Raw genomic sequence first — 20,531 nt, forward strand, 5'->3', positions numbered from 1 at the left:
GATGCAAGGCAAGGAAGTCCCTGAAAAAAAATGCTGTCCCTGCTATGATGTTTTCCAAATGCAAAACTAATCCATACTTAACTTCCTTGCACAGCATTACTGTATTTGGAGTATGACCCTTTCTCCTTGTGGGTTCCTTTGCAATTTATATTCGCATTTGACTCCAGCAAGAGAAGGTGACTGCTGCAAATCATCTGGTCCAAGGATCAATTTCTGATAGCACCCACTCCTCTCTTTGATAAGAAAAGGACATGTCAGGACTTGGGATAATGGCTTTTTGGACTACCGCTCTCAGAATCTCACAGCCAGCATGACCATTGATGGTGGGATTCTGGGAGTTCTTGTTCAAAAAAAAACACCACCTCCAATCTACAGCCGGGGGGGGGGGGGGGGGGGATGGGACACACCCTTTCTGAAGGCACTCTCTGCTATTCAATGGCTTTGTCTTCTGTGCCCCACCTCAGACTTACTTGCCTTTCCCTTGTGATGGTCTCAAATGGAAAACTCTGGATGGAAAACTCTGGACACTGAAGCTTCTGTGTGTTAATGAAGGATTTCATGGCCAGAATCACTGTGGAATGTCTAGAGTGGGAGAAAGAACTCTTGTCAAGCCAGGCTTTGAAACCGCAAGGCTATTCAATACTAATCAAGGTGGCTCATTGCAACATTCACATTTGCCTCGAACAGACAAGTGTTCTTTTTCCCCATCCTGGACTTTATTCCACAGGTATATAAACCCCACTTGCGTAGATGCCCGACCACCGTCTCCCAAAGCAGTTGCTCTACTCCGAACTCAAGAATGGAAAACGGAATGTTGGTGGACAGGAAAAGAGATTTAAAGATGGGCTCAAAGCCAACCCTAAAAACTCTGGCATAGACACTGAGAACTGGGAAGCCCTGGCCCTTGAGCGCTCCAGCTGAAGGTCAGCTGTGACCAACAGTGCTGTAGAATTTGAAGAGGCACGAATGGAGGGTGAAAGAGAGAAACATGCCAAGAGGAAGGCGCGTCAAGCCAACCCCGACCGAGACCGCCTTCCACCTGGAAACCAATGCCCTCACTGCGGGAGAAGATGCAGATCAAGAATAGGGCTCTACAGTCACCCACGGACCCACCAGAATACTGCTCCTGGAAGACTATCTTACTTGTTCAACGAGGGATCGCCTAAGTAAGTAAGTAGTTTCCAACAGAACTCATAACCTCTGAGGATGCCTGCCATAGATGTTGGCGAAACATCAGGGGGGAATGCTTCTAGAACATGGCCATGCAGCCCGGAAAACTCACAGCAACCCACTGAAGCTTCTGCTCACAGATAATGTGAAAACTGGGGGGGGGGGGGGGGGAGTGTTTTTGGTCTTCTGCTTAGTATCCCCCCCCCCCCCCCCCACAAGATATCATTCAGGCATAGGATATAAGCCATCTCTTTTCTAATATACTCACCCAAGCAGAAAGGCTTATTGGGGACCAAAATTCTAATACAGATCTGTGTCACATTTACAGTCAACAGTAAATCGTGTGTATGACAATATATATTAGTACCACATGCTAATTTGGACTGTTCACCCCACCCCTTTTAATGATCCAAACGTAAATGGTTCCTATATCTCTCTGTTATGCATTTGACCGAATATGGATTTGCTGCTGCTCTTTTGTCTCTGAGTGGATTTAGACTATTATTAGTCTTTTCATATTGAAACTTGGCATTCAAATCCCGGAGCTGATTGGGTACTTTTCCAACTCCCAAAATGTTGAACACTCCTTCAATTTTTATTGTTTTGAAGGATAGGACAATCCCACTTTGTTTTCTCTTTGCACTTACCCATTCCCTTGTCCTATTGTTTACAGCCTAGCCATGTTTATTGTAGCTTATCGCCATTATTTATTGAGTGCTGTTTTATTGAGTCTTAAGTTGTTGTTTTATATGCCTATATGTATTATTCTGTTGTATTTTATACTGTGTCTTATTTTATGTTTTGGTTTTAGGCATCTTGTGCTGTTGTGTAAGCTGCCCCGAGTCCCTTCGGGAAGATGGTGACTGGATACAAGAATAATGTTGTTGTTGTTGTTATTATTATTGTTATTATTATTATTATCCAACATCCTTTTGTAAAATTAGCCTCAACTTATTTCCATTGTTTCTTTTAATGAAGAAATTTGCCAATTTTTGTAAATGCTTAACAGCAAACTAAGGAAATCAAATAGTTACACCTGCTTCCTCTGCAGGTATTAAAGAAAAGCAAATAATTGGCTGCACAGATTCAGTATTCCAAATGCAGAGGAGTAGTCATTTAAACTAATCAATTGATGACTTCTGCTTCATTAAGTCAATCTGACCATTTCTTTTTTTGATATGAATGTCTTCCTCCCATTCTTTTCATGAAATTTATGAAGTTCATTATGGGGACTTCTTCCAGATGCTCTGCTTTGAACTGAATGATATGAGTCTACACTGCCATATAATCCAGTTCAAAGCAGATTGTCTGGATTCAGGAACTGGATAATTAGGCAGTGTAGATGGGACCTTATTTCAAAAAAGCCAAATGAAAACCTCACCAATTTCCTACTCTCTTGTAATCATTTGGCTGCTATTGAATGCTCAGAGACCAGACTCTGGAGGTAACATTTCTTTCTTTTGTATATACAGCAACTGAAGAAATGAAAAGCAGAGTGGATTTATCAGCTGTGGTGAAAAAAAAATCTGGTCTTTGGCGTCTCTCACACATAATGGAAGCTGGAACGTAAATTTAAAACAATATTATGTGTCAGGGGACAACAGTTTGTTACTATTAGTTAATGTTATGGGTCAGGAAGCAAAGGTTTTGTTTGCATTGTGCTTGCCATTTTAAAATGTAACTGTTTGATTTCCTAGGGTTTTTAAGTAACTAAAAATATTTATGTTTTTAAAAGACGTCAGAAAAAACGCATACTATTGGCTCAAGGTCCCAAAAAACCCAAATAGCGAGGCTGTGCAAGTATAAAAGTGAATAAAAAGAGCCACAATTACATTACAAAAGCACTTGTGTCATCCCTTGTTAGTTGTTCTGACACTGCTGGTGTAACACATATATGCCTTAATCACTGGAGAAGGAAATATATCACCAGCAGCTCTACTATTAGTACTCCATAAAGTCCAAGTGCTCGCCTAATAGCAGCCATTCTATCCAACTGAAGCAGGAGATATGGAGTGGCAATTTGGCTGAGAGATCAGGGATACCTGAGGACAAGATTTTTCCGTGCAGTTGCCATGCTTCATTTAATCAACTGTGTAGTGATCCATATGTCTTCCAAATTTGCACCATGTTTTACCACCATTTCTTCCACCCTTGTTTTTCCTGCAGAAAATTCCCATTAAGGAAGAAAGCCTGCAACAGCCATTGAATATCATTTGATAATGGAAACCTGTTTGAAAGCACCCACATTCCATTTCCCTCCTTTTCGGAGATGTTTCAGTTCAACCCTATTTCTGTAAAAATTTTGGAATTTATAATTGCAATTCATGCCTGAGTTTGTGCGCCCCCCCCCATCCCCCTTTTCATATCATTCTTTGCTTTTCTGGAGATAAGGGTTAAAAATACTGTCAATCAAATAAGGAATCACCTGATGCTTGGCCATCCAGAGATGGATCCCTACATATTCAGTCATTTCCAAATCTGTGAAATTAAAGGTTTAAATATTACAGAGCCTATGAAGTTTCCTCAGCAGTGTACAGAGTTTTCCAGAGAGCCAACCTTTGAGACGGCTGAAGCTAGCAAATGGCATGTTCAAATAGATTCCCTCCCCCCTTTGGAATCGCGTAATCCGTTCTCCACTCTCCCGTCAAGCTTCAGGGGAGTTTGAGGCGGGATATTGAATCACGTGACCAGGAACCCCATCTATGACCCACAACAGGCAAGGCCTCCCCCTAAAAAAAAAACCCACCCCAACTCCCACATTCACTTACCCAACCCTCACAATCATGCAGTTCTGCAGGATACGCAAGGCAGGATGAAAGAGCAGGGAGTTGTAAAACGTCACCCTAAAAAAATAGGCTGGCTTAAAGCTTTACAAAGATGTTATGGCAACAAAATGTTTCGCACCGAAGAAATACCAATGTTTTTTTAAAAAAGTGGTTGTCAAAAGCAAGTTTGTTCATGAGTTCCGTACAGATGAAGAGCACGCTGATCTCCAGGCACATCCATTGGGTGTGATGTGGGAGCAGTTTACCATTGCACATGGTGTGTGCGCCACCATCTGGGGCAGGTTGCGTGGCCTTGTATGGAGAAGCATCGTAGGCCTCTGAGCCAGTCTGTTTGCCCAAGCACAAGTGATATATGTATACAGATAGATATATGTGGATGATAGGTCACAAACAGATTGATTCTTTCCCCCACAGCATCCCCACATCATGCACAATGATCCATCCTGCTTCTTCCCTTACCCCTCTCTGGTAATCAGTTGGGATTTAAAAAAAAATCAATGTAATGCAGGCATGGGCCAACTTTGGCCCTCCCTCCTTTGGACTTCCACTCTCACAATTCCTAACAGCCAGTAAGCTGTTATGAATTGTTGAAGTCTAAAATACCTGGAGGGAGGGCCGAAGTTGGCCCATGCCTGATGTAATGTATCTCCTTGTACACAATAACATGTGCATGGTTCCTTCCAGATATCCGATGAGCATTTACAGAAAGGTATTTTCAAACCCCTGCCACTATCCGCATGGTCTACAACCAGAGCTTTTCAAACTGCACCGCAACACATTAGTGTGTCAGCTGCAATGCGAGGTGTGTCGTGCGAACCTCACAAGAAATTACAAAAAAAATCCTGGAAATGTATGTAATTACATGACAAATCATATATTTCTGAAAAATATATAAATGAAAAGGCTTTTATGAGATATGTTACGCCTTCATATATTTAATCGTTACAATTTCTGTCTGTGTCCGCATCTCTTCTTTTAACCTCCATTGTGTGCGTTTGGAAAACTGTGTTGTGAATTGTTGCTCATCTAAAAAGGAATGTCTCCAACACAAAATGCTTGGAAAGCTCTGGTGTACACATCTCAACAGAAGCCTGGCAACTAATTTGGGGGAAGTGGGGTGGAGTGGCGAAAATGTGCTATAATGTACCTGTCCTTTTGTGGGATTAGCTCACCAGAGATCATAGAATGCTTCCTTAAACCAAGTTAGGTCATCGATTCTCACAGAGCATAGAAAAGGCCCGGGGTGGGGGCGGGGAGGGGAGTACAGCTCCTAAATCACTGGATAGGGATGTTATAGGTTTTTGAAGTGTGTGGTTTCTGGGCTGTATGGCTGTGTTCTGGCAGCATTTTCTCCTGACGTTTTGCCTGCATCTATGGCTGGCATCTTCAGATGATCTGATGGTGGTAACACGAGTGGAGTTCATAATACAGCAGTGGAATGATGTCCAGGGTGGAAAAAAGAACCAATGCCTATTAACCAAGTATGAAGGATCCAGTTAGCAAGCTTGATTTGTAAGTGTTTGAATGAGATCCATCTGTTATCATGTGAGTGAGAATATTACATAGTCAATAGTGAGGGCATCTACCTTAGAAGTATCCTGGCCTTCATCTCCTTTGAATTGTTTGCTGCCTGGAGACATCCTAAGTCTGGGTGGTGCTCATTGGCCTTTAATTGCTTGCTGCCTGGAGGCCTCCTCTATATCTGGGTGGCGTTCATTTGTCAGTCTTAATTCTGGTGTTTCTCAATACTGGTAGCCACATTTTGTTCATTTTCATGGTTTCTTCCTTTATGTTGAAATTGTCCACGTGCTTCTTGTGGATTTCAATGGCTTCTCTGTGTCATCTGACAAAGTGGTTGTCAGAGTGGTCCAGAATTTCCATGTTTTCAATATTCTGTGCCCTGTAAAGGGTGGAGTTAGCAAGCTTCATTTGTGTATGTTGAGTAGGATCCACCCATTAGTATGTGAATAACCATGAAGATCATATAATCAATTACTGAGGGCATCTGAACAGAGATCTGAACGTGATCAAAATTGGGCTACCAGTATTGAGAAACAAGGGGCTGTGGTGGTGCAATGGGTTACACCGCTAAGCTAAAGAACTTGCTTACCGGAAGGTTGGCAGTTCAAATCCAGGGGGCGGGGTGAGCTCCTGCTGTTAGCCCCAGCTTCTGCCAACCTAGCAGTTCGAAAGCATGCAAATGTGAGTAGATCAGTAGGTACCACTTCAGCGGGAAGGTAACGGCGCTCTATGCAGTCATGCCAGCCACATGACCTAGGAGGCATCTATGGACAATGCTGGCTCTTCGCTTTCGAAATAGAAATGAGCACCACCTCCCAGAGTTGGACTTGACTAGACTTAATGTCAAGGGGAAACCTTTACCTTTTTATTGAGAAACACTAGAATCAAGATAGTAACTAATGAATTCCACTCAGACACAGGAGAACTCCAGGCAGCGTAATCAAGGGCCAGTGAGCACTATCCAGGCTAAGGATGTCTCTAAGGTAGCAAACAATTCAAAGAGAACAATGGCCTGGCTGTTTCTAGGCAGATGTCCTCACTATGCCATCTTCATGGTTACTCACATGCTAATGGATGGATCCCACTCAACACTTGCAAACGAAGCTTGCTAATTGCACCCTTCACATTTGGTTAATAGACATTGGCTTTTTCTCTCACCTAGGACATTATTCCGCAGGTATATTATATATTCCACTTGCTTTGCTACCATCAGATCCTCTGAAGCTACCATACACAGATGCAGGCCAAACAAAAAAAGGAGGAGAAAATGCTACTAAAAAACATTGGCTATACAGCCCAGAAACCACGCCACAACACCCCAGATATTCCAGTTGTGAAAGCCTTTGACAATACATGTTATGAGTTTTTTTTAAAAAAAGGATTTTAAAAGTAACTTTTCTGAGCTCTTTTTCCCGTGTCATTTTTACTGACAGCCACTCTCCACAGTTTTGAGATAGATGGCTTTCCCAGACCATTGGGGCAGTTCAGGGACCATTGCATGGCCTTTGCTGCATTCTGCTTGGCCATGCCCATGTAGGAGCCCCTGGTGGCGCAGTGGGTTAAACCCTTGTGCCAGCTCCCTCTATCAGCTCCAGCTCCTCATGCGGGGACATGAGAGAAGACTCCCACGAGGATGATAAAAACATCAAATCATCCAGGTGTCCCCTGGGCAACGTCCTTGCAGACGGCCAATTCTCTCACACCAGAAGCGACTTGCTCCTGACATGACAAAAGAAAAATGTCCATGTATTGGTACATGCTCTTGGCTTGGAGTCCATATTTTTAATCTCTGGGATGATGCAATATAGGAGACATTATAGGGAATTATAAATGGCAGCTGTAAAGTGCAACTTGTCAACATGGGAGGGATGAAAGGGAACACAGTGGATGGCCTTGTCTCATAGGGTCCCTTGGACCCAGAGCTGGACCTTTCGGAGCACCGTTTGCATGCAATGCATGGGATCTCAAACTCTTCTGCAGCAAACATAGAAAGGACACTGCGGCTTAATATCAGCAAGAACCAGAGGAATTATGGTAGCTATTGTTACAATTCACAGTGGCTCCAGAGGAGTTAGTTACCATTCGGGTTTTCAAAGATTTACATGTTAATGTTATCCAAAAGTAACTAAATTATTACTTTTTTATTAGTTTAAAAACAAAAAAATATGGCCTTGGGTTGACATCATATCCAAGTAGTGAGAATATCACATGAAACTTTAAACATCTGAAGAATATTTATGTTTGAAAAGGGGTACTCAGAATAGTAATAGTATTATTATAATCTGTTTGAGTTATGCATTGGTTACCTCACCAAAGAACTAATTTGTAATTCATGCCTTCTGATTTCTGGTGAGGTTTATTCGGCTCATATGGCCTGCCTTAGCCAACAATAGCTTTCCTTAGGAATCTTTCTCAGTCACTTCTTCCCAGTATGCCTGACATTCTTAGAATGGCTATTTAAAAATGGTTTTAATAAACATAAAGTGTCCTTACTGCATGGCAACTGATAATTGAAAAGTGCATTATCTGAAGCTTCTGGTAAATTAATTCAATGCCAGCAAACATCGGTTAATTTACATGTTATCACTTGAACTGAATTAGATGGGTGGTGTCTTTGTTTTTCTCCGTTTCTTATGATATTGGAACCTAGTGAGGTCTTTTGCTCAAATTGAATGTTGGGAGATTCAGGACAGGTAAAAAGAATTATTTTTTACATCTTGGAGAAGTAACCATGGAACTTATGGAATTAGGGGTAGCTGTCAAACTGGGTGGCTTTACAAAAGAAAAGGTTTTGGAGGATGTGGGCTATCAGAGGCTACTAGCCATGATGGATATAGAGTCTATTTCCTTAAATATTACAAGAAGGCGGCTTCTGAACACTAGTTTACATGAATGGCTTTCATATTGATGCCCAGTGTTTGCCCTCTGTGTGGAAAGACTGCTGAACTAGATAGGGACTTCATATAGTTATACTATTTTTTTAATAAAGTGGCTTATTAACTATTTAAAATGGCTTCATGTATATGTAATTTTTCATAGATAAATAAATCTGCTTGGAGTACCTGGAAAGTGTTGAAGCAGGGAGCAGGAAGTGAGGCTATCCTTGGTGACTAAATGCATCACTGGTGTTGAAGTTTGGCATGAATCAAGCCCTGGATAGAGACTGGTGACACTGGCTGTACTGGGAAGACTCAAAAGAGATAAGGTGGACAGTGCCAGTGATCGCATTCTGCTGGCATTGGGGGCGATGGCTTGACTGCTGGAACAACCCCAGCTGGGTCTTCTCCAGATGTGCTGGGCAAGAGCTCCCACCGTACCCAGAGTATGGGACTTGTAGTCCAACACAGGTGGCTGGACTGTGGAATGGTGAGCTATGGGAACTTTGGAATTAGAGGCTGTTTCTCCATTGGTATACATTCCCTGCCCCTCCAACCAGACAGAGCCGATGGTTAAACATTACAGAACCCACTTCCCAAACCACAGCAAAAATTAGAAGGCCACCAAAACACCCGTGAAGTGGAAACCTGCACAGTGTGTTGTAGTAAAAGGCCTGGGACTGGATTAAAACAATAGGTGGTTGCTTTGGGCATTGTAATTCCATGGGCACTTGACCATCCCGCTAGAGCAGGTATGGGTCAACTTCAGCCCTCCCTCCAGGTGTTTTGGACTTCCAACTCCCACAATTCCTAACAGCCAGTACAAAACAGCTAGAGGACTGAAGTTTGCCCATGCCTGCACTAGAGGGAAAGACTGCCTTCTATTCGCAGAACTTGGAGACAATGTGACCTGAGTCCCTCTTTCCCATTCTTTGTAACAGTGAACATTATATGGCATTAATTTCTCTGTGTTCTAAATGCCTCTCCCTGCACTTGTTCCACTTGTACGAAACAAGGAAACAGGATTGCAACCACCTGGGACACTATTGAGGATGAGGACTCAAATCTCCCCTTTGGTCCTTGCCAACTTCAACAAAAGCAAAATACTTTTGGCCCTGAAGATTCTCTTCTGATATTCCCCCATGACAGAAGCCAGTGTGATCTAGCTCATGGACATACAATTCTAAGTATGTTTATTTGAAAGCTAAGGCCTTTCATGCAATAGGATGTGCTCCCAGGGAAGTATGCCTGCACTTGTAATGACTTAGGGTTGGTTGGTTGCCGGCACACTTGCCCTGCACAGTGGAGCAAACAGGCAGTGATATTTTCTACCACTCTCAGAGAGAAAGGCACCCAATGCTCAGGCATATTCTTTTGAAAGGAGAAAGGCGGGCACTTTGAGCACTGCCTGGGCAAATGCCCTCCTCACGCCTGGTGGAGAGGGCAACTTCCGTTATTGGTTAACACAGCCAATGGAGCCAAAATGCACAGGCACTAAAGCGAGTGGTGATGGTGGGCAACGACGCTCCGTAAAAGCATACAAGCAGCGGTTTGGAAAGACTCAGCACAGCAATACAGCTTGTTGCCTCAAAGAGCTGTGCTATCCATCCAGGTCTTGTAACAAGAAGTTGCTCCACCCAGGAACAGATAGATCTCCATGGCAGCTTGTGGATGGAGATGGAGAATGAGTGCCTGAGTCAACCAACCTGCAAACAACAATAGACAAGGGCCTCTAAAAGCAACTCAGTGGAAGCAACGTGGAAACAGCCCAAGGATGGCCAACAAACAGGTCAGCCACGTCCTTGGCTCAGAAGAAAGCGGATGAGAGGGCCATATACAGCGCAGGCTGCTGGTATAGTTGGAAACCGGTGGGAAAGAGCGGGCGTATTGTAACTGGCTTGTAAGCAGCTAGATAAGAGGAATCTAAGGAAGGAGATGCCTTTGCCTGTTCAGGGCAGGATCAGGGCACAATCTGCTAAAGATCCATGTCTCAGTCAATGGAAATATGGATGGGATAAAATGCCACATCAGCTTTACAGTGGGACAGACAAGCCAAGCTGGGGTTGAGGCTGCCGCCTGAAGTCCTACCCAGCGGACGTAGAAGCCAGAGCCTGCCTTACATCGAGACGGAAGCAAGCTAGCATGCAAAGGCTGAAGGTTTTGTTCTGAAGAGAGGAGAAGGGAGGGAAACTTATTCATTAGCAAAAGAAAAGGGGTTTTAAAAGGAAATTTTAAAAATTCAAAACAAAAAGAGGCAGACGTTATCTGCCAAAAATCACCGCATGACCTTAAGGGTCAGCCAGGATTGTTCAGGTGAGCTTGTAAAATCCGTTTTTCTGGGAAACTTCGCTCCTTGGCCTGTTCTCTGGATGAAGCCAAAGGCCAGTTGGCAACCCGCTTCACTTTCAGAAGCATCCTTTGGTCCTAAATCCCCAAGGGTCTCCAAGACAAGCTTCGAAACTTTCTTACGCAGCATGAGCCGAATTCCTTGCACATTTTCAGCTCCCCTGCTTCTCTTTATGAACACTTTTCTGCAGTGTCCATTTCCTGGAATCCAGTGGCAGAGCCCATGCACATCCAGAGCTGTTCCATCCGTCTGTCATCCCATGAACCTCCTTTCTCAGAAGGGCGCTCTTCGTTCCTCCATTCGCTTTCCACCTCAAACGCAGAGGACGGCGACCATTCCATCGGCAGGCTCGACCGTACAGGATCCATACCTGGGAAAACCTTCAAGAGGACTTGCCCCAGAATCTTGCCTCGCAACCCAACTTCTATCCACCATGACACGAAACGCCTGGGCGGAAACCGCTTTTATCCAGCACTGAGTGGCAACAACATGCCCACCAACTCACCAATCTGCCATTGCAGTTTCTTGCTCATTTTCTATGCCTCTTTCATTTGTTCTTATTATATTTTTTGAGTTTTTATCTTTTTTTTTCTTTCCAAAAATTATGTTTTCAGGACAGATCACTACAAGGAAGGCAGGAGATGATGGAGGCATAGAAATTTACAAACTTGAGGAGGGATTCATTCACTTGTCACTGCCACATCCTTACACCAAGTGTGTTGTCCATCCGATGATCCAGGTCTTTGTTCATGACAGCTTGCATTGTTTTTTCTCTCTCTGTGTGTAAGTGTGGCTTCAGTCACAGCATCCCTCCCGGGGAAAAAATCTAGATAGTATATATATTTATATTTATATATACATATATATATATATTAAATGAATAAATAAAACCATGACTCTGATTGGTTGTTCAGTGCTGGGTTGGGGTTGAAGGTCTTGGCTCCAGACGTTGGTCAGATTCTTTCCAGGAGCTGCTTATTCGATCACCATGCAACGCGGCAGGTGCTGCGAGAAATACTTGAAAAGCTCTGGAGTGGCCCCTGGGCAGTTAGTCAACTCCAGCTCTTCCAGGTCTTGAAGCTGGACAAGGCCTGAAAGTCCAGTGGTGGTCAGCAGAGGGCAGCCTGCAAAAGCAGAACCGGAGAGCATGCAGTGAGTGAGAAAGCTCCACTCATACAATTGCCAGCAACATCATCAGTGAATAATACCAACAATCATGACGTGATGTTTTTGAATTAATGGCTCTGAGAACAAATCAAGCTGGGGCCTCAAGGACAAAATCACCAAAACAAACAAACAACAAAAGAAATAGTTCATGTGTGCTATTTCACACATTAACCCTTTCTTCCTTTCATTCCACAGTGTGAATGAGGTTTTGCTCTCACCTGCAAGAGAGAGGAGGCGTAAACTCCTCATTCCCAGCAAATGCTTCAGGCCAAAGTCTTGCACCTGTAAAGAGCAAAGAAGTCAGAAATGTGAGCAAGCATTCTTCCAACACTAGGAATTAAGACTTTTCTCGTGGATGTTCTGGGATTCGGACAGTTGATACAGTTGGTCTCTGGGGCTCCCACAGTATTTTCTTTCAGGTATCCAAGCTAAAATAAAACCATGCATTTCTTTCTCATCCATTGCTTAAGACATGTCCCAGCTCAACTAAATAGCATCAATCAGACTTAGCTAGTGCCGCATCCTTTATTATCAATGGAGTCAGTAGGTTTTGTTCCTCCCCCATGAAATATCTAAACATGCTGGAGGTTTCCAGCCAGAGGGCCTTCACTCTGGCACGTTGCCATGCTCTCCCATGTGCCGTATTGAAAGGCCGTTACCAGAAGACCTCCATACGCCGAGAGATGGTGCCCCTGTAACTCAGGACACATAGAGAACAGAAAATGTGCTTCTTCAGTGCCTGTTCTATAGAGATATTCAATCCCGTCTCATTACGCTATACAAATACTCAGGATACTCCGGACAATTTTACATCTCCCTGCTGCTTTCAGACACTAACTCGGCTGTAACTTACAATGTCACCAAGTTCTGCACGGCAGCGTTTGAAATCCAGTTGTCTCATAGCACAAGCTAGTACAAGTTGGGACTTCATACTAGCAGAAAATTGGGATTGCAGTCTTAATTATAGTATGGATGTTGTTCCCTCCTCTGTTTGACTGGACTTCCTTTCCCTGTGCCTCATGAGCACCCTATTCCCTCCCTTTAGATTCCCTTCCCTTTAATTCCATAAATTGTGTTGGGTTTTAATATAATCCTGTATATGGCATTTAGTTTAGATTTTCAAGTTAATTATCTTAATGTCCTAACAATAATACACTTATTTTAAAGTTTTAAATCTCTTAACCCATAACTCTGATATGCTTGTATGGGACTACGTCTCTCTTCTCTCGAACTGGTCACTGACCATAATAAAATGAACTTGAACTTGAACTTAAATATCAGAAAAGCTTCCTTAACTGTGATTCCTTTCCACCCTGCCTATTTTGGCTTCGTACTTTCTAAAATGCAATCCATATAAATAAATAGAGACAAGACAACAGCCCCATAGTTCCCACCACAGAGAGATTGCTGTTTGTTCTTGCAAAACAAATGATCAGAATACTAACGATAAAAAGTAAGTCCGAATCAACAAATCTTTCCCAAATTTAGTTGAAAGATTTGCTGGCTTGAGTTCCATTCTGGTAAAGCTTCATAGCCCCCCCCCCCCCCAGTTCATTTTCTGTGGTTTGGCTGCCAAATTGCCAAATTTACCTGAAATCTGAATTGACCCACAGAATTTCACACACTCCTAATGATTATGGTGATGTGCTATGGGCAAGCAGATGGCACTGGTTCTATATCTCGAAAATTAGAGTAGATAGTGGAAAATGTGGTGCCATTTTTGGAATTAGCAGGTTAAATATACCCAGAAACAGGACTAATCTTTGGGGCACCAACATGTGTGTTGACCAGTGTTATAGCTACACACACCACAGTCTCCTGACACATTTGGGTGGAGTTTTTGTTATTAGCAATCAGGCAGAAATTAACTGCTTCCCGCATTGATTGGCATGCTAGACCCTGGCAATCTTCTCCATCTTTTCTGCGTCTTTGTTGCTGTCTCAAAGCACGCGCGGACGGTTCCTTTACCTGGCAGCACCAGCGGAGATATAAGTTCCTAAGTGACGACATGGTGGACAGATAGCTGAGCCCGGTGTCTGTGATCCGCACACACCTGCCAGAAAGGCGGAAGAAAACAGAGCCGTCAGCAGAAATTCCCAAACTTTAGATGGAAAGGGGAAAGTGGGACTCTATCAATCAGTAAGGTATCTGTGAACACTTCTCAATACAACTCTTGCAATTCAATCCCATTTTACCAAACTTATTATTTAATCAAGTTTTATTGTGTTCATTTATTAGGAGTTTTAGCATAGTAATTTGTGTCTGTCTATTTGTCTGTGTATTTTAGTTTTTGTCTTTTATTGTTGATATGGTCAGTGGACTAATCAAGAAACAGATCTATCAATCAGTAAGGAATCTGTGAGCCCTTCTTAAAATATCTCTGCAGCTCACCATTTTGAACCAGACACAGTGAAGACATCTGATCTTGCACTTGGCTATTCTGCTGCTGAATATGCATGCCCACTGTGGAATACATCTCACTATGTTAATGAGACATGGCGCATAATCACAGGATGTCTATGCTCCACACCACTGGAGAAATTACACTGTTTAGCCGATATCGCACCACCTTTCGTTGGAAAGTAGCTGCCCATAATGAAAGGACCAAGACATGGACATCTCTGGCCCATCCTCTGTTTGGATATCAGCCAGCAAGCTAAAACCTTAAATCAAGAAACAGCTTCCTAAGATCCACAGAGATACTCTCAGGAACACCTCAGCAAGCGAGAGTCCAAAAGTAGCAGGCTAAAACCTGGAACCTCAATCCATGGCTGATACAGGATGAGAAACTCCCCCCTGGGCATTCCACAAGTATATATACTCCACTTGACTACCATCCGATCCTCTGAGGATGCCATTACCCCCAGATGCAGGTGAAACATCAGGAGAGAATGCTGTTGAAACATGGCCAGACAGCCCAAAAAGCTCCCAGCAATCCAGTGATTCCAGCCATGAAAGCATTTGACAACACAGTGTACACAGATCTATGCAATTATATACTAGCCGTCCCCTGCCATGCATTGCTGTGGCTCAGTCTTGTGATCTGGAAAATAACGTAATGAGAAAGTGTTGGTTTCTAATAAATGTAATTTCTTTATGCTTGTGGGTAAACAGTATTTCTTGTTGTTTCTTTGTCAGTGTTGATGTAGAGATTGTCTGGTTTGCCTCCTCTGGAACATGCAACATATAATTGCCCTTCTTTAGAGGTCCCTTTCAAATCTATGATATTTTATCTGTCATACACATATATATGTGTGTGTATATATATAAATATAGGAAATAAATAAATATATAAATGTGTGTGTGTGAATCATATATATCTATCTATATCTATGGCTGGATGGCTCTTTGTCAGGAAGGTTTTGATTATGTTTTCTTACCCTGGTGAAGGGATTTGGACTGGATGGCCTTAAGGCAGCATTTCTCAACCTGGGGGTTGTCAGGGGGTGCCAGAAGGGTTGCCAAAGACCATCAGAAAACACAGTATTTTCTGTTGGTCATGGGTGTTCTGTGTGGGAATTTTGGCCCAGTTCTATCACTGGTGGGGTTCAGAATGCTCTTTGATTGTAGGTGAACTATAAATCCCAGTAACTTCAACTCCCAAATGTGAAGGTCTATTTCCCCCAAACTCCACCTGTCTTCATATTTGGGCATTTGGAGTATTCGTGCAAGTTTGGTCTAGATCCTTTATTGTTTGAGTCTATAGTGCTCTCTGGATGTAGGTGAACTACAACTCCAAAACTCAAGGTCAATGCTGACCAAACCCTTCTAGTGTTTTCTGTTGGTCATGGGAGTCCTGTGTGCCAAGTTTGGATCAATTCTATCGTTAGTGGAGTTCAGAATGCTCTTTAATTGTAGGTGAACTATAAATCCCAGTAATTACAACTCTCAAATGACAAAATTAATTTTTTTGAGTGATGGTCACTCCTTGGGTTAGTAGATGTCTTGTGGCCAAATTTTGCAGCAATTCATCCAGTGGATTTTGAGTTATGATGTCACTCAAAATCAACAGAGCATTTATTAGGGCTGGGCGGTTTCGTTTCGTTAATTCGTAATTCGTTAAAAATTCGTTATTTTTTTGTTAACGAAGCGATAACGAACCATTCTGGAGCAGCTTAAAAACGAAACGAATTTTTCAATTCGTTTCGTAAATGCTTCGTATTTCGTTATGTATTCGTTTCGTTATTGGTTTGAGGTCGTTTCGTTATTATTTCCGCATGTCTGGGGCAAGTTTTATAGTTGTTTTTTGTTTAATTAGTGAAAAAAAATTATAATATCACACCAACAGTCAACAACAGAGGGAGAGGGAAGCTTCAGAAGTTCCCCCTGTCCCATTTGGAGGTTTTTTAGCGTATTGCGCGGTCGCGTCCGCCATTAACGAATCGATTAGTTATTGTTTCGTTATTGTTTCATTATTGTTTTGTAATTTTTTTACCATTTACGAAATTTCGTAAATATCGAACTTTTTTTTAAAAAAAATTCGGAATTCTTTTAAATATCAAAACGCAAAAAACCCCAAAAAACGAATCGATTTTAGAAACAAATTTTTCTGTTGTTACCCAGGCCTAGCATTTATATATAGAGAGGGATGGATTATTATATTTATACAATTATAGCACCTTAACCCTTCTTTAATGGAACCCTGAAATTTGTAATTTGGTGACCTCTTCAGAAACGTTGTCTGAAAAGCTCCAGTGCTGTACTTCAGGGGAGTGTAAATAGAGCCTTCTAAGACCTTCACCAAACTGCACATCCCAAGATTCTGTGGTAGTTAAAGTGGCATTGTTTCAGATGGATGCATCTGGAAAAGGGCTATGAAAGAAATAGGGAGGATGGGAGTGATAGAGGGAAGATGGTAGCATAAAAAGAGAGAGGAGTGAGAGAATAAGAGAGTATGTTGTTCCAGAACTGTGTATCTGCAAGAACTCAGATCTGAGAAGGGACGGGGTGACCTGACTCCCTTACACATAGAATAATAATAATAAATTTAATATCCGCCTTTCCCTGTACATGTAACATGTGAACCCTGTTATGCTTACCTGGATTCTTTGCAGATGCCTGGACAATCTGCAAGGGAGCAGCATTGGATAATGATTATGGGCTCCTTGGTAGCATTGGGTGGGTTATCTTGGGCTTATGGGAAGGAAGAGAAGACATTTCTGGTGGTAAAAACCATTCGGATCAGAGTTGTGGCACTTGCAGGAGGAGGAAAGAGGCACCAGGGGCTTGTCTACATGAGCTCCAAAATCCAAAGTGGGTCAGAAGTTATTCCTGGAACAAGTTCACGTGGCCTCCAGGGCAAATGGGTTTAATTCCCATGTTAAGGATAGCTGGAGAATACAAAGTGCAGGGAGCTTCAGCAGCCCTGCACTTTGGGCAGAGGTTGCCAACAGACCCACTCCAACGTGAACTGGCTTACTGTCCACATGGTGCTGCTCAGATTCATTGGGAGGATTACTGCAAAATCAGAACAGCTATGTTGTGGCATGATCAGATTCTTAGTGTTCAGAAGGTGAGGCTAGTAATGCTGGGAGAGATTCAGAGGACCCAGAGAGAAATGTTTTGGAATCTCCTGGCAGAAATGTTTTGGAATCTCCTGATGGTTCCCAGGAGAATGGTGAAGTCAGTTCCTATAAAAACCTGCCAGAAGTGCAGTCAGAGGAAATTGGGGAAGACTAATGTTTGTCGAGGTCAGAGAGATTAGCGCTAAGACAACAGGGCCAGCAATTAAGGACTTGCTTCTCTTGCCAGCTCAGAGAGAAGGAGAGGAGGTGCAAAAGAAATGATCTCATGAGAGGGATTTTGGTTTTTAAAAGTGGTTCATGTTGATGCAATCATCATGAGAGCAATGTTGCATTCAGGTATAGACCTCTCAGTGTCAAGGGCCATGAAATTAATGTAACCAAGTGTTAAGCTGTTCCCATGTTCTGATCTTGAGAGGCATAGTTTTGCCTGCCTGGGGTTTATGTACCTTGTCTTTGATTGGCATAGGTTTGCCTGCCTTGGATTTAGTGCCCTGTTCTTGCATATATCGCTGAAATTATTTTAGAGACTTTCTCTGAAGGAATTTTTGGGACTTTTGGCTTTAATAGACATAATCTGGTGAACTTGGATTCGTTTTTAAATATTTGCTTGCTTTTCATACATCCAGCTTATACTCTGCTTTTAAGAAACTCTTACATTGGGTTATCTATACAGTGTGCGGTTTGTGGTGAAAAGAGCTGGATGGTATGGACCAGGCCTGGGCCAACTTTGGCCCTCCTAGTGCTTTGGACTTCAACTCTCACATTTCCTAACATCCAGTAGACTGTTAGGAATTGTGGGAGCTGAAGTCCAAAATACCTGGAGGGCCGAAGTTGGCCCAGGCCTGGTATGGACTCATCTGGCCAAAGTAAAACACTGCAGCCTCTTCTGACTTTGGAGTAGCACAACTTGTGTTGTGTGACTCCACATTGTCTCTTGAGATAAGCAGAAGGAATGAAACACATTTTGTAAAAAGCCCAGCCACTTAAGTAGGGCTTTTCTTGAGGAAATCCCATTGGAATTACAGCATTTCCCAGCACTGTATACCAGGTGCTCTGGCAATCCTGTTGTGTTTTTTTCCAGATACCAGATTGCTTCCACCTGTAGTTTTCCGAAAATAGGCTCTAATTTGCAAAGAAGCATTCCTGATTTGATTCGTACCACACCCTTTCAGTTATGATCCCCCCTCCCAAGATTTGCACATGCATCACATTTGTAAGGCTATGATTTTCTTTTATTCATTATATGCGTCAGGAATGCACGAACAGTGCTACTGGAAAGAAACGGTAGTGTTTGAATACTTCAGAAGCAAATTTACTGGGCATGTCCTTTCAGGGCGTTCTGCAGTGCAATGTTTCATTTACAATGCAAATTAAATCGTATATACAGATCTACCTCTAAACAAATTTCATTGAATCCGATACAGGATTGTAGCTTGAGATATTCTAAAAGGCAATTGCAATGCATGAATGTGTGTATTTCAGGGTTTTTTTCTAAATAGATTTCACCTGTTTCTGTATATTTCCCAGAGTGAGAAATATTGTCTGTTATTTGTCTCTGCTGCCTCTTTCTATTCTAAGAACAATCCCACAAAGTATGTTATTATTATTATTATTATTCTGTGAAGTTATAATTGGCTCAAGATGACATGTGAGTTATGTTCTATGGAAATTCTGGTCTCACTTGAGCTATAATGTGAATTGGGCAGAGCAGGTGAGGTATGGATCTAGTGGATCCGAGTGAAAAGTTAATGGTTTATATTATAGCACAGCGGGTTAAACCACTAGAATCATAGAATCATAGAATCAAAGAGTTGGAAGAGACCTCATGGGCCATCCAGTCCAACCCCCTGCCAAGAAGCAGGAATATTGCATTCAAATCACCCCTGACAGGTGGCCATCCAGCCTCTGTTTAAAAGCTTCCAAAGAAGGAGCCTCCACCATACTCCAGGGCAGAGAGTTCCACTGCTGAATGGCTCTCACAGTCATGAAGTTCTTCCTCTTGTTCAGATGGAATCTCCTTTCTTGTAGTTTGAAGCCATTGTTTCGCGTCCTAGTCTCCAAGGAAGCAGAAAACAAGCTTGCTCCCTCCTCCCTGTGGCTTCCTCTCACATATTTATACATGGCTATCATATCTCCTCTCAGCCTTCTCTTCTTCAGGCTAAACATGCCCAGCTTCTTCAGCTGCTCTTCATAGAGCTTGTTCTCCAGACCCTGGATCATTTTAGTTGCCCTCCTCTGGACACATTCCAGCTTGTCAATATCTCTCTTGAATTGTGGTGCCCAGAATTGGACACAATATTCCAGGTGTGGTCTAACCAAAGCAGAATAGAGTGGTAGCATGACTTCCCTAGTCCTAGACACTATGCTCCTCTTGATGCAGACCAAAATCCCATTGGCTTTTGTTGCCGCCACATCACATTGTTGGCTCATGTTTAACTTCTTGTCCACGAGGACTCCAAGATCCTTTTCACACGTACTGCTCTCGAGCGAGGCGTCCCCCATTTTGTATCTTTGCATTTCGTTTTTCCTGCCAAAGTGGAGTATCTTGCATTTGTCACTGTTGAACTTCATTTTGTTAGTTTTGGCAGCCCTCCGTTTAGCCTTCTGGCGGTTCCCTGACATTGTGGGTAAAGTAGTGTTCGCAAGGCTGTTGTCCCCCTCCCCTGGTGGACCTAGTTTAAAGTGCGCCTAATGAGATTTGCGAGTCTGTGAGCAAAAAGGTGTGTTTCCTACTTGTGTGAGATGCACCCCATCCTTGCCATCCTCCTGGAAAAGCAGGGCATGGTCGAGGAAGCCAAAGCGTTCCTCCTGACACCATTTTCTAAGCCAGTCATTGACTTGTACTATTTTTCTGGCCCTTGTAGGACCGTATCTTACAACTGGGAGGAGGGATAAAAAGACCACCTGTACATCACACTGTTTTAGCTTTGTTCCGAGAGCTTGAAAATAATTTATGATCTTTTGAAAAGTATGCCTAGCAGTATCATTGGTTCCTACATGAATCAAAATGAGGGGAGGACGGTGATAGGGCTTGAGGAGCCTGGTGAGCCTCTGAGTGATATGGTGCATTTTTGCCCCCGGTAGGCAGCATATTTCTCGAGCCATCCCATCTGGTCTGGAAATGACGGCTTCCGTTCCT

The 20,531-nt window shown here is 42.8% G+C and overlaps 1 protein-coding gene and 1 long non-coding RNA gene across 2 annotated transcripts in view; one reads left to right on the forward strand and one right to left on the reverse strand.

Annotated features, from left to right (window-relative positions):
* Positions 1-393: 393 nt before the first annotated feature.
* On the forward strand, positions 394-3,011 carry LOC132781803 (uncharacterized). Its single transcript, XR_009632006.2, has 2 exons — positions 394-1,170; positions 1,982-3,011. It is a non-coding gene; the product is annotated as an uncharacterized lncRNA (long non-coding RNA).
* The window catches only part of FBXL16 (F-box and leucine rich repeat protein 16), a 76,031-nt gene continuing 56,867 nt past the window's right edge, over positions 1,368-20,531 (reverse strand). The window contains exons 4-6 of the mRNA XM_067461071.1: positions 13,836-13,920; positions 12,086-12,149; positions 1,368-11,824 (exon numbers count right to left, since the gene is read on the reverse strand). Coding sequence (XP_067317172.1) covers positions 11,676-11,824; positions 12,086-12,149; positions 13,836-13,920 — 298 coding nt within the window. The 3' untranslated portion in view covers positions 1,368-11,675. The remainder of the gene's footprint in view (positions 11,825-12,085; positions 12,150-13,835; positions 13,921-20,531) is intronic.

This window comes from Anolis sagrei, chromosome X, assembly GCF_037176765.1.
Source record: "Anolis sagrei isolate rAnoSag1 chromosome X, rAnoSag1.mat, whole genome shotgun sequence".
Lineage (NCBI taxonomy): Eukaryota > Metazoa > Chordata > Lepidosauria > Squamata > Dactyloidae > Anolis > Anolis sagrei.